This window comes from Phalangium opilio, unplaced genomic scaffold (genome assembly GCF_054372755.1).
Source record: "Phalangium opilio isolate 3A_F unplaced genomic scaffold, DU_Popi_V2 ptg000088l_1, whole genome shotgun sequence".
Taxonomy (NCBI): Eukaryota; Metazoa; Arthropoda; class Arachnida; order Opiliones; family Phalangiidae; genus Phalangium; species Phalangium opilio.
The window spans coordinates 3,683,868-3,698,744 of record NW_028324193.1 but is presented as its reverse complement, the minus strand read 5'-3'; the positions used below and the strand labels follow the sequence as shown (position 1 = coordinate 3,698,744).

Genomic DNA, 14,877 nt, shown 5'->3' with positions numbered 1-14,877 from the left:
CCAAAGGCCACGGAAAACATTTTTGCACTTGTTTCTTTTCTGTAGAAGATCGGGCAAACATAAATTAAGCCAATAAGTCCTACACCAACAGCTCTTTCACTTCAAAGTTGATATTTATGTTTTTAGGCAAAGTAGTCTAATAATTTAGCAACACAAGTAGTACAGACAGCGTCTCACAGTCACTCATAAAAGGGTTTCTTGTTACTTCATATTTTATGAGCTAAAATTAAAGAAGCCTAAAGAGTTTCACAGGGCTGATAGTCACTCATACGGTCAAATTTAGTTGAATAAGAGACTAATTCATATAAAAAAGGCCAGCAAAAAGTGACTACATGGGACAAAATTTAGCTAATAAGGGCCCGGTCGAACGGAATGTTTTAAGAGATGACTTATTATCATAATTATTTTCTATAATTAAAAGTATTTTAAAGGTCTGTGTCGTTAGTAAGCGAATCTATGGGCTTAGGTATTTCCAGTCAAAGGAAAGGCTACCTCATAAAAGGTCTAGAGAAAAATTTAATTAAACCATTTTGGAGCACATCTCATAATGCAAAGTAATTGCATAAGTACCATAATTACCCCTGATAAGTAAAACACGCCCATAGGACTAATGTAACCGGCATTTTCACCCAAAAAACGATGGAGGCGGCCTCTTGTAGTCATTTGAAACTGTAAATCGTCCGCGGAGGCTCATATTCAGACCTCCCCTACAGATATCTTTTAGGCCACGGACCAGTGTTGGTGTAATGGCGAACTTTAAGCGCGCGAGTATAGGTTTAGGGCTGTAACTTAAAACATTATTTTTGTTGCGACATATATTAAACAATGATGGATAACGGTACTAATTCATCAATTTATGTAGGTTAAATAACCATAATGATTAACACTTACGATATTTGTAGCTTAGGCTTCTGTGGCCTGTGCCCATTAGTGTAGCAGACGAAACCTTAATGTTTACTTACTCAGAATTCTGACCGAGAATCTATGAATGCTATCATAAGTTTATAATGCCTCTAAGTAGAGAAATGGCTGCTACTCCTATGGCAATAGTGTTTGTCTGGCTCCCTTTAATGAAACCCTATACTCTCTCCGTATCATTTATCACCTCAACTTCAATACAAAATTGTACTGCCTATAGCCTAGCGTTTCTTTTATCCCTTTCAGAATGTTTGAGGACTGAAACCGCCTCTATCTCAGGAGAGAGAGAGAGGGATTTGGGGTTACTTAAGTAAAATTCGTTCCCCCCAATGCCTGCCTATACGAAACGTAAAAATCTCCTTTACTCCATTGGATGATTTTTTATCATGTGACCCATTTAGAAATCGTCTCGACCGCTTTGTAGCTGCACCGCGACAGAAATTTTAAAATTTTCTCTCTTCGGATCTTAGCGCTATACGAGTTCTGACGTCACAGTAGCCTGCGGAAGATGCCCAATTGTAACCCGTATTTGTGTACTTAGAGGCATGATAATATTATGATGCCATCCATTAACCGAGATTCAAAGTCAGACTTCAGGGAAGTTAGAGGCACCCTTAGAAACGTCTCCCATTGGCTAAAAAAGTTGGGACAAAAAGGCCGCACGGCATCGCTTATACCTAACTTGTATAGGATTCAGATGAACATGCTGGTTACATTAGTCCAAAGGGCGTGTTTTACTTATCAGGGGTAATTATGGTACTTATACTAATTGTTGTCGTTATAAATCAAATTATTTACTTGCATTTTATTGTTTTTAAATATTAATTTAAGCATTTCTTCAGCGAGCTAAGCGAGCCTCACAATTTTTTGGTTTAATTAAATGTGATATCGTTATTTTTTCGTTTAAACCGTCATCAAGCTAGGCGATTGAAATATATCAGCTTTTACGTTGTGGTCGAGAGGATAAATAACACTGAATGACTCAAAAACTAAAAAAGTGACGAATAGTAAGTTAGTAACAAATTTTTGGAAAAGTGACCTTTTAGTAACCGAATTGGAAAAAAGAGTAGCCAAGTGACTATGTAAACTCTATAAAGTTCCAAAAAATGTGTATGAAACTTGGCGGTTCAGGGCATCTCAGAAATTTTGCAGTGTATTAGTTCCTAAGCTAAGCTTGATAGATTTTTCAATGGTTCTCCATATTAATGGATCTCACTTTATTATAAAGGAAGTTTTTAAAGTGAGAAAAAAAAATAATTTTAAAGAAATTTCAATATTTTTTCCATTTTTCCTTACTAAATAAATCCCAAAATTTAAGTTTCTACCTGTTCTTAAAGTACCTTAGAATTTTCATGCTCGGCCAGTGAGTGTAATAATAGGACACTGATTTGAAGTATTTCGTAAACTATATTAGATACAAACTTAAAATTAGTATTACTAGTTAATGAAAGGGCAGACTTTTACCTTTAACCAAAAGGAAGATATAAAGGTATAAAATGCCTAAATTGCTACGAGAAAAGAGCGTTTGGATTCCGGACCTGACAATGTGCGTGCAGATATTTTCCATACCAATGATTTGGAGAAGTTTTCTAGGGGCCCAAACCATTGCCTTTCCCGGGGCCCGCAAGGTCTCTCGGCGGGCCTGGTCACTTGAATAATCAGGTGTACAAAACCGCAGAAATCGATTACTTGATTTCTAGAACTCTTAGAAAATCATCAGTAATCAAAATCATTCTTGTGGGTAATCAAAGGTAATCAGAAATCTCCGATAATCACTGGACATTACGTGAAATCATGAGAAAATCGGAAATAATCACATGATTTACTTACAATCTTTCGTAATCACCTCGGAAACCACAAATTTTGTGAACTAATCACGCATAATCAATCGAGGAATTCGGTAATTCCAAAATAAAAATCGTAATCAGTTCAGATAGAAATCCAGTGGTAATCACGGCATTCATCAAAAACGGAATTCGTTGGAATTCAAACAGGAATCACAATTTATCTACGGCAATAACGGGAAATCAGTGTAATGGTTATGGAAATCACCTAAACTAATCCTAATCACGGAAATCAAGGAAATCGCTCAGTAATCAACGGATTTCACATAAAAATTAAGAAATCAGGCGTACAAAGTTATGGCGAATGACTAGCCCCTCGCTCAGAGGCAATGAGAATCACGCGTCTCACTTTTTACCTATCCGAGTGACGTATGTCACGGAGAGGTTCTAATTGTTATTTCTTTGTGTTTATGTTAATTATGGTGTCTTTTTTTTGCGCAGTTTTCTTTTTTGAACTTTCCGGGTTTGGAGGATCCGATCGACACTCTTGACCAATTAGCCGCCGCTGTCCATCAAGGGAAGATAGTTGCGGGCAGTTTGCGTAGCACTTTCTTTCATCAAGCCTTAGAGGTCAGTCATAGAAGGATAAAAGTAGTTTTTGTGGCCACCTTTAGTTTAGAGGAATACAGCGCTCCTACCTTTGACTAGATCATTTATATTTTCAATGACTGTGGTACACTAAAAAAATCATGTGTTAACCCCTCTTATTTAAGTTCTAGCTTTCAAAATTTATTTGAAGTTTAGAATTGTCTTGATATAGTTGAATTCCCTTTCTCGTGCGTCGCATAATTTTGGTATCACTAAGAAGTGATATCTAGGGAGAAGGTATAAGATGCCTAAGTATTCGCGCGCCATAGTCCCAGTCCCTCTTTCAAAATACAAGGGGGGACGTAAAAGGAGGTCGGGCTATTTCGCTCGCGATTTCGCCTCTCCTCAGTCGGAATATACGTAATTTTCGTCATTCGCGTCGCGCTGACGAGAGTGTCAAGAACCTAGGAGATGCTGGTTGTAATTTAGAGGTGGGAATTAACTCTGGACCTACGTTTGGACTGGAAATAAAGCTGGAAATGTGGCTAATTTGAACCTTCTCCCTAGGAAACTAGATATTACTTCTTGGTACCACCAAAGCGCCAATTTTTAACATCAACTAAAACTATCTTCTAATTGTGGTTATAACCAGTCTGGTTATGTTTCGAAATGTTTAGTGCTTTAAGGTTCATGAAGACTCCGTTCAATTACCTGCAACTGGAAAAATACGGTCACTCTCCATTTGTGGTTATTTTGGACACGCTACGTCATGAGTGGCCAAGGGAAATTTTTTAGCGGTGCTGCATCTCTTCAAAATGGCGTCTGCTGCTAAAAATTAATTACAAAAGCGTAGTTTCAAGCAGCTCGCGAAGAACCAATTTTAAATTCGAAAACGATTTGGGCTGCGTTCAGTAACCGGCACCAAAAACATCGATGGCTAAATGATGACATCGATGTCTTACTGAACGGTTTTTCCCGTCTTTGGGCGTGACGTCATGATGCTCATCGGCTGCCCATCAGAAAAATCAGCTGTGAGAGGAGGTTTTATTGATGAACATGACGAATTTTCGTCATTTTGCGCCGTGACAAAAAATAGTAGGGAACTTCATACCAATCTTCTGCAATTTTTAATAATGAAGAATTGGCAAATATTATCCTTATGGATAATAATACCACGTGTTAGATTATTCACCTTGTGATCATACTAAAAAGTAATATATTATTTCTTTAAAAAAAGGATTATGACAGAATTTTAAGAGCTAGGCGTTTTGATTTAATTGATAAATTGAAGTATAATATATTTGTAAACAGTTCGGTTTATTATTTAAGCCTCTACCATAGCGTTATCATAATATCGTCGTCGCCATTTTGAAAAGCATCGATTTCACAAAATTATGCCGTTCAACAACTGCAACGTCATCATGACGTCAAAAGAAAACCGATTTCATTTTCCCAAACATCTATGTTTTTTCCTGATGAGTGTTACTGAACGCAGCCTTGGTTTATTCTCAGCAGTAATGATTCCATCGTAATCTCGGGTTCAAAAAGCATTGTTTTTATATATATATTTCAAATTATTCTCCAAACTTATGTTTTTGTATCTCTTGTAGAAATCATAAAGCATGGTTATCACTTGGCGTAAATCACGACTTTTCATCCGACGTCAAGCGACAACGGAAAAAAACATAGTTACGCTGTACAGAAATAACGTTGAATGTGGCGATGTTTGTTTTCTATTTTTTTTGGCCACTCTGCGCGAGCCATTCAGCAATAAGCTAGAGGCGTGACGTTATTTTCGACCACGTCGTGGTCCGCCATGTCTTTATTTATTTAGTTCCTAATCGAGTCAGTAAGTAGTACAAATCCCTGAGATTGCTGAAGTCGAATGCTGAAAGTTTTATTGAAGAGGTTAGGAGCCATCCATATCTTTATGATATTTGCAACAAAGGTTACAAAGAAAAAAAAAGAAAGATGGGCCGCAATTGGTACAATGTTCAGTTTATCCGGTAAGCCTTGGTTCCATTATTTGCGAGAGCTACACTAAGTGAAATCGCTATAACGATGGGCGACAACGTTAAAAAGCCAATCTGACGTTTGACGTCCTGCTGCAAAGTAGTTTTTTTCGGTCAAGTGAAAACCATGCTTTAGTCGCCATTATGAAACGGATGCAGCAAGAAATAACGCACTACCTTGCCATTTGGTTCGTTGATGGTTCGATTAAAAACGTCACGTGACAACCGGAATTGAAAACATCTTTGAATCAAAAAATTGGAATCTGTTTCGAATTGTTGAAAGAAGCCGACGCCATGCTTAAAATGCTTTCCGTATACTTGTAGGCGATCAGTACCGGTCGTTTGGGTCACTTGGGCGACGGAGTCAGACGAGACCCGATCAGTTCCGGGGCGACATCGGTGCCTTCGGGTGTCTTGAAGGTCTTGCACGAGAAGTATGCGTTCGGTTGGGGCCGAGAGAACATGCAAGGGTCAGTCGCTCGGTTGGGAGAAAACAATTTTCACTTTCTTAGTGACCAACTCTTTAACACTTTTTTGGGACACGCTGGTAAGCAAACATGTAACTTCACTTTCAATTTTCAGAAAATTATTATTGTCTATCCCGGGGATCTAGTATTACCAGAAGTATATAATACTTCTCTTCGAGAGAAGTGTACCACAAAGCGGGGTAATTGTAACGCCATTCTTCCCAACATCGGAACATTTCGAGCAAGGTTACTTAACCGAATCACATACGCGATAAATAGTTCCCTCATCATTACTCTATTAGCGTTTAACTATTTGGTCAGACGCATGCGCTTGTGGATTTTTGTCCCATGTCAAGACAATCAAAGTTTGAGGGTTGATTGCTTGCTGGGGAGTTAGTGCCAAACACTTATAGAATTCACCTTGCGTTGCGTTGCCCATCTGAAGTTTGATGAGCGGTAGAGCAAACAAAATAGGTAAGCCTGGGAATAATGACGTTAACTAAAGTATTAAGAGGAAACAGAGTGTCATTCTTCTTCTATTATCCCCTTTTTGTAATACGATGATTGAAGCTGTCATGTAAAGATGAAATTGGCGATAGACCTTGTATAGAACCAGAAGTAAGATAAGGGACTAGAAGTAAAGTGCTCTATCATTGGTAATAGATCCTGGCACAAATTTGAGGATTTTATGCCGCTTCCATCGCACCTCCATTAAAGAGAAAAAAATTGGTCGAGATCCAAAAAAAGTTTCCTACCCAATTCTCCTCAACCTAAAGCCGCGGAACACGGACGCGGGTGCTTGAATCTAGTTTGGCCGTCTACCACCACGAGCGTCTCACGGGTTGGGGGGGGGAGAATTCAGAAACCGCTACCAGAGGGCCAACCGTTGGTGTGTTATCAAGAATATTCACTTTCGCCAAGTGAAGTATTTGGTTAACTCGATACTTCTAGTCCCTTATCTTACTTCTAATAGCACTCATTGACGCGTGAGTTGATCACTCTTATCCTGGAAAGTATATGACTAAGATCATTTTGATCTATAGGGCAGAGGATTTATCCCAAAAACGTACAATCTCCCACAAAACTTAATGTTAATTTTGGATTAATTTGAATTCAAAGGAATAGGAAATTAACATCAAGTAAGACTCGCTCTTATACATGGTAATAGAATTCATTGAATGGGCTTCTATATTCCGAGAAGCTAGCGTCCGTGGGTGCATGATCAAGTGGGCCATGACCAATCTCACTCACCATTCTCCACCCCCCAACAATATCCTTATTAGAGAGTTTAAGCATCCCCTATACGCGTACGTGTAGCCACCTTTGGCAATGCATTGGTCTAATGCACTGTGGAAGGTAGCTACACGTACGCGTTTAGGGGATGCTTAAACTCTCTATTGTCAAAATATCTTGGAAGATCTAATGAAACAGTTCTTGGATCGTTTCTATTTTTTAACACAATTACAGGCCACGCTTAACCGTATCTGGCGAGCTAATTTTAGGTAGAAAGTTGATCGGTACTAGAGCTTGAGGGTTTCGAATATGAACTCTGCGAGTCTTACATTTTCCTTGGGAAAAAGTCATAAACTTCTGCTTGAATGAAGTGATCAATTCCTGCTGTCAATTGATGGTGAAAAACATGAGCACTTCCCTTTTAGAGCTGTGATTGGTTAATAATGAAGTAATACTTTTGTTTCAATCTTCAAAGTGCCAAAAGGCTCTCCGCTTCGAGATCCCCTCAATATGGTGTAAGCTATTTAAAAATACATCCATTTATGATGCACAATGTTATTTTAATTTTTTATTCTAAAAATACACCATGTGCATGCTAAAAACCTTAAGTTAAAAAATAGCATTGAAATCCAAAAATGTACTTGGTCCCGCACGGGGTATCAAAGAGGGTAGAAAGAGGGGAGTTGAAGCTAGCGGCTTTGGAAAGGCATTTTGGATGTTCTCGCTTTTCTTCTTTATTTCTTTGTTTTATTTCCCTCCTAATATCCGGTTCACTGTATTTCAACCAATAAGAGGGCAGAGAAAGATGCGCGCGCACACCGGAAGCTTAGAGGTAAACTTTCAAAGCGAGAACACTCCAGCCAAGCCTTCTACTCCCCCTCTTTGGTGGTATCCACCCGAAAGCGATCAAGAGCCCGTAGTTAGTGAAATGTGAAGAATAACCTGAGAGGGTTAGACTGAAAAATTTGATAGATCTTTCAAAGCATTACCGCCGCGATATAGTTTTACCATGGATAAAAAATGCGTGTGAGGAAATTTGTTCTCACGCTATAGGATAGGCAACTCCCTATCTCGAACGACAGCTTATTCTGTATATACCTTGTTACAACATCGATTGTCAGCACGCGCAAAACTAGGTCTCTATGTAACCTAGCTTTGTGCGCGCTGACAAAAGAAAGAAAAACTTCAGGATTTTCAAGATTTAAAATATCCGCGAGTTCTTTCAGCTCGAGTGCACGGACCTCTTGGCCTTAGTTTCAAACAGAGCTGTGCTAATTAGCTGACAACTAATTGAATTAGAATTAGCAATTAGGGAAATATTTATGAACTAATTAATTAGCCAATTAGCAATTAGATATAGAAACTAATTAAATTCAATTAGAAATTAGACATTTATTTATCAAACTAATTAATTAGAATTACTATTTTCTAATTAAGGTAAAAAAAACCATAAGTAAACATAAAAGTTTAAAGTGCCCAAGTACTTTGGTAATGCAAAGTTTAATGTTTTAATGCCATTGAAAAACGGGTACGGAAGCCATGAATTATTCTCGAAAAATGAGACAGGCCTCGAGTGTTCCGTCATGTTAAAATTTGTCTCATTTCTTCATTTTATTGCACAGTTCCTATAATGGACTCCTGAGTAGTAAATACATGCGCACTGCTATTAATTCGAGTAGGTAAATCAGTCGGAATTTCGAAATAGGGCAGTTGCGAACTAATAATTGAGGAGCTGAAAAATTTAGAGTAGCACTAAGGTTTCCTCATCGATATAACAAGGCTTTTTCATATTCAAATAGATGAATCAAGAATTAATTCCTCGATTTTTTTTCCAACAAATTGGCGTAAAAGATTAATTGAAAATCCAATTGGCTAATTAGTTAATCCTAAATCTAATTAAATTGTAATTAGATAATTACCTTTCCGAATCATACTAATTAATTAGAATTACTTCTCAATTAGCACTAAGGTAATTAAAATTCAATTACCATTTTCAATTAGTAAATGTTGCTAATTAATTAGAAATTGAATTAGCTATCTAATTAATTAGCACAGCTCTGGTTTCAAATACGTGTAGTAGGCTGTAGACAATTTCACAAGTATTCTCCATAAAATTTCAAACTAATTTTAATTTTAAAATATCTGTTACTTCAAACCAATATCTGTTAGGTAACTAATTTTGATCTTTTTCTTTTCACATTGTTTTCAAAGGCACTTTTTATTAATGAACCTAAGAATTTGTTACATCGAGGATAAACTCGCATGCTGTCAGCTTGCTAATTGATTCGCAAAGTTTTCGAGAATCATAGCCCAATTCAGCACACTTTTTATGGCCCATTTCCGCACAGTTTTTACATTGAAAGTTTAGTTCACCATTTTTTACCATAACCCATTTCCGCACAGTTTGCAAATAAAATTTTTTCACTTACTTGTTGATTAGGTTTGGTTCGGGTTAGATTTTGGTTAGGTTAGGTTAGGTTATGCTACAATAGGGGCATGCAAACTTGTGATTTGACCATTGCAATATCACTATCGATATAAAAAAGTGTATTGATAGACGTAAGCGTTAAACCAAGTGTGTTTTTGTTAAAAAATAGAAGTAAAAGGAGCATTTTTTAATTCCGTTTGTTAAATCTGCATTAAAAATTAATCTGTCGTTAAATAGCATCGAAAATTTTGTAATCATAAAGCATAATATTCTGGCTATTTTCGGTCCAATGGGTCAGGATCATAAGTTTAAGGTTTTTAAAATGTTTTGCAAACTGTGCGGAAATGGGTAATGAAAAGCTGTGCGGAAACGGGCTATAGGTTTTTAAGGTGTGAAAAATAAAACTGTGCGGAAACAAGCGACCACCCGCGTTCTCTACTACGGTTTTAAAAAGCCAACAATTACACTAAATAGAAAACTTAATTCTTATTGTTTGTGATTCAGAGTACTTCGTCTGCAGGATTGTGGTATCCTGGAAACGTTCCGTAAGGACACGATTGAGTGGGAAAGGATTAAGGGCATGTTTGACACGGACCACCTCCAGGAAAAGAGTGGGACAAGACCTTTGGTCATAGTGGACCTGCAAGGCGCGTTCGCCATCTTGAACATCGGAAACGCTCTGGCTTTACTCGTCTTTCTGGCAGAGAGACTCTCTAACCTCTTATCCAGATGCTTAAAGATGCTTAAATGACCACACCTGAATGTATCTCGTTTTACCATGTTATCAAAAGGCACAGTGTTCATCTAATTGCATAAGTTTATAAGATATGTTCCATAAGTATGACACTACTTATACTTCGAAATGCTAGAGACTTACAGCTCCTTCCCTTTTACCTACGTCACTTCATGTCAATCTCTCAGTAACCAGTGACAAACTTATGGAACATATCGTATGAACTTATGATAATTGCTATAAACTTCCACAATTTTGCATCAATCTTTTACCTAAAATTTCATAAAGTAATGTAATAATTGTTTTTGATTAGTGATAAATAATAATAGTCATAGCACCGCATAAAATAACTTAAATTACCATATTGCTGTATTTGTTGTTAGCCGGTTCCAGCACGAACCAGGCAGTTTGTAGAACGACGCCAAACAGAATAAAACATGTTAGCTGTCAGTAAGAGTCGTTGTTAATGAGACTGGGTTGTAATTAATATGCAAGCAGTCAGAACGAATAAAGGCCTATCCAGACTGACACATTTTGCGAATTCGCATCTTCGCTTTGCTTGTTTGCAAGATCGCGCTACTGTCCACATTGGGTTTTCGCTACTTTGCGTCCTCACCTCGCGAAGATACAAATTTCTCGCGACTAGGCCAAGAATTTCGCGCCTTCGCGAGAAAAGCACCAATCACTGACGAGAGGAAGGCTGGCCGATTTTTTCGTTTTTCTCTTTGGACAACGTCGATGGAGAGGGGCAGATGGCGCAATGATTTCTCAAACATTATTGGCTCTCAGAACGGGAAAAGCAAAACTTTTGCGTGTATCAGAACAGAAGTGCAAATGTTTTTCGTGATCTGTTGCGAAGATGCGAATGGACGAGGGCGCGAACACGCGAGCGCGACTTCAATGTGGACAAAGCTTAAGAAATGTTACATGGTGTCAGACTGACGAATCCATACGCTTTTATATTTTCTTCGCTCGCTCCGAAGGATGGGAGGATTAGCTGCGCCTTAGCGATAATGTGGATCAATATTAGAGATGGTTCAAACCAAGGTTTCTCTTGTTCGAGGAAGCGTCTGCAGCCAAACACAGGTCAGACTCACAAAAATTAGCTTTGTCGTTACTTGTCGCGGGACAAGCGGCAATTGATGTATTCGATTCGACTACTCTACAGAACTTTGACAACACTATAGCAAGGGTTTAAAAAACCCGAGGTACATTGAGAGACACCTCGGCCTTAAAACTTTTGTCAGAAGATGAACGCCGGTTTGGCGGACTATACCAGGAATGATACGGTCAACTACTTGGATCTTTTGCATAAAAACGTTGCCGAATCAAACTCCGTTGACTCCCATTTGGGTTCAATCCACGGATAAGTTCGACTGCAAAGCCATCAGTTTTCCCATCGCATTTAATAAACCTTACACTCTAAGAAAAAAAGGTTCTACTTTGCCGAGAAAAGGGTTCTTAACGCTTGTCCCCTATTTTAAACCCATTTTTGATCTACATAGAACCCTTTGATATGAGTTCTCTATAAAGCCCTAAGGAGTTCATCTACGATCCGAGCTGGGGTTTTTCTTTGAACCAAGTTAGTTTCTTTTGGAACAGTATTAGGTTCCTACCTGAATCATGTAGCGTGTGCTTCAAAACCTTGTTCAGTTGTAATCGGAACCATGTGTAGTTTGACTGAGAACCGTGTTGAGTTCGACTCTGAACCTATATATAAATGTAGTAAAGCTGAATTAAAGAGTAAACACCAAATTTGAAATATTAATATAAAAATAATTTCTTGGAATATTGAAATGAAATAGAGCTTTGTAGCTACAAAACTACAAAAGGAATCGTAATGCCGAAACATATTTAACATATATTCATTTAATATTCAGCAATAAGAAAATGTTATGATTTTGTAAGAGATCATTTCATCCTACTCGCTTTTTATTAACCTTGTGTTTCTATTCATATGCAATCTTCATTACTCGTTCTATATAAACTTTCACTTGTGCCGTTCCAAAGAAAAGAAGATGATCTTAAATAATTAAATAAATATAACTGATATTAATTTTTTTAATCGTCATTATTTTACCTTAATTCTAGTTAAGCCTTTTTAAGAAACGTTATTCTTAAAATGAATTTAAACTTAGCTATTGTTGACGTTTGACGTCTAGCGTACACCGTTTTCACAATTTTTGGAAATTTAGGGTATATAAAGCGATTCATTCACAAATGATAAGCATAAGCACCATTGCGTGAGCATTTGGTGGAAGTCCTGCCATTGGGAGGCTGGTCATTTCTCTTAACTTAAGCCGATAGCGCGTACATCTTAACATCAACTATGATAATGGTGTAGAAGTCAATGTTGCAGATTGGCGTGTATGTGGTATACACAGAAGACCAATAAGTATATGATGGTGTTGTCAGAAGCCAATAAGTACAGATTTGCGTGTATGTGGTATATACCATACGAAAGACAAGTGTGGAGATAGCGTAATGTAGTAGAATTTTCCTAATTTCTGTTAACTGCGATCGCGGTTCGAAAATTGCGAACACGGTAGCTCCGATTTGCCAACTGCGAACGTGGTGATAGACAGACACACACACAGACAAGTCCAGTTTTATACCTCTTCGTGACGTCATCGTCTCTTGGAGAGGTATAAACCTGTGTTAAGGGAAAATTCAAGTCATTTTATGAATTCCTCTAATTCCAAGACATTTCAGCATTTTGAACTCTCCGAGAATTATTTGCCAATGATTAAAAAATCAAAATAAGTATGAATTCCTTCAAATATCTAGTATAAGGTAGTCCGAAGAATTATAAATTAATTTTGATTAACAAAATATTTGGGATATTTTTAGAATGTTTCACTATGCAGGTAGAATTAATAGATGATTTCTCTCTTCACCCTTCACGATCTAAGTTCATATTGAAAAACCTTTAACTTAAAAACACACCATATGAGGAAAAAAGTGTTAAGTAAAGCCCAAAGGTGTTAATCCCCACCATTCAAACAGTTTTAAGTTAAACGACAATGCGATTCGGAATTGATTCGGTTAAAAACGGTTGTGTAATCGTGTCCAATGCGTTGGCAACGGTTGTGCAAGCTCGTGTAAACGCGGCTTATATTTCCGTTTATAAACATTTCAATAAGGGTCAATTAACACCGTGCCGTTTTTCTAAGCACCCAGTGATAGAACACCTTCCAACTGAAACAAAAACACCCTGCAGATTAAATTACACCTGGAAGAGTTAATAAAACCTAAAGGTGTTTCTAAGTACCATTGAATCGCCATTTCCTTTAAAAATGCCTAAAAAGAGTCAACTAGCACGTTTTTACGGAGAAAGTACGATCCCAGTTACAAAACACTCTAAAAAACACCCATGAAACACCTTTTTTTCAAACAGTGTTCTTTCACGAACCTTTAAGGATCTTTCAAGAACCCGTATTTTTTTCATGAACCCTCAAGGATCTATCAAGAACCGAAATGTTCTTTCACGAACCCTCAAGGATCTATCGAGAACCTGAATGTGCTCTCAAGAACCGTGAAGGCTCTCGCAAGAACCCAAATGTTCTTTCAAGAACGTTCAAGGATGTTTCAAGAACCCGAATGTTCTTTCAAGAACCTTCAAGGATCTATTAAAACCCCACACGTTATTACAAGAACCTTCAAGGATCTATTAAAACCCCACACGTTATTACAAGAACCCTTTTAATTAGATACGATCAGCTAAGAACCTTCCTGTTCTACTGTGAACCTTCATCCACGTCTGGTAACCTGTAGCGTTCCAACTAGAACGTAAGAGTGCTATTGAAAACCCTCGAAGAACCCCTTTTTTTACAGTGTAATTTTCTGAATTCAGGATCGCTTTCCAGAAGTATTGACAAAAAAGATTCGTGGTAAAGTCCAGGTATAATAATTCCGGTTTTACCTAAAGACCTGTCCCGATACTTTTCAACGTCTAAGGCATCTTCCATATACAAATATTCCACTCTGGTAGCCAGGGATAAGTCGGGTTTACTTTCCACGATGGACTTTTCCTAATATAACAACGCTATTTAAAATATATGTGGCTATTTTAACAATGGCAACGTGGCTTACCCACTCCTCGAAAAAACCAGCGGCGATATCTCTAGGGTTAAACTGAATTTTTGCGTTGGTGTATTTGCTGAAACTTTCCAGACTGTCGATGAGAACGTATTCGGTTGAGTGCAGTTCCGTTTTCAAGGTGGATCCCATGAATATTGATATGATTGAAATAGCAATCAACCACGAACCGATTAAAATTCTCCATGAAAGGCATTTTGAAATCCGAATGAAAGCTGAAACAAATTATTAAACAAGAAATTTGCGAATTATTCTAGGTGGAATTTATCCACAGTGTAAGAAAAATAATTACTATTTTTAAGTACTTACGTTCGAAGAAAAATATGCAAACGAAATCCCACGAGAAATTGAAATAATATATAGCTTTTCGACGAAGAGATGTTTGCTCTTGACGTCTTCCTTGTCCCCTGTTCGTAACCATTTCGGAGAGCTTCGCCGCGAGCGGTAGAATGGTGACGCACGAAACAAACAGATAAGAAACCTGAAACATTTTAAAGCTTAAGCTTTGTCCACATTAGGCTTCGTCTAATTGCATCTTTGCAACAGATCATGAAAAAAATTTGCGCTACTGTTCAGATACACGCAAATATTTTGCTTTTCCTATTGTGAGAGCCAA

At 37.7% G+C, this 14,877-nt stretch overlaps 1 protein-coding gene across 1 annotated transcript; it reads left to right on the top strand.

Moving 5' to 3' along the window:
- Positions 1–3,066: 3,066 nt before the first annotated feature.
- On the top strand, positions 3,067–10,496 carry LOC149649116 (uncharacterized). Its single transcript, XM_089849449.1, has 4 exons — positions 3,067–3,126; positions 3,204–3,332; positions 5,627–5,849; positions 9,935–10,496. Exons 1-4 carry the CDS (start codon positions 3,067–3,069, stop codon positions 10,063–10,065), a joined length of 543 nt encoding a protein of 180 aa, XP_089705575.1. The 3' UTR covers positions 10,066–10,496.
- The last annotated feature ends 4,381 nt before the right edge of the window (positions 10,497–14,877 follow it).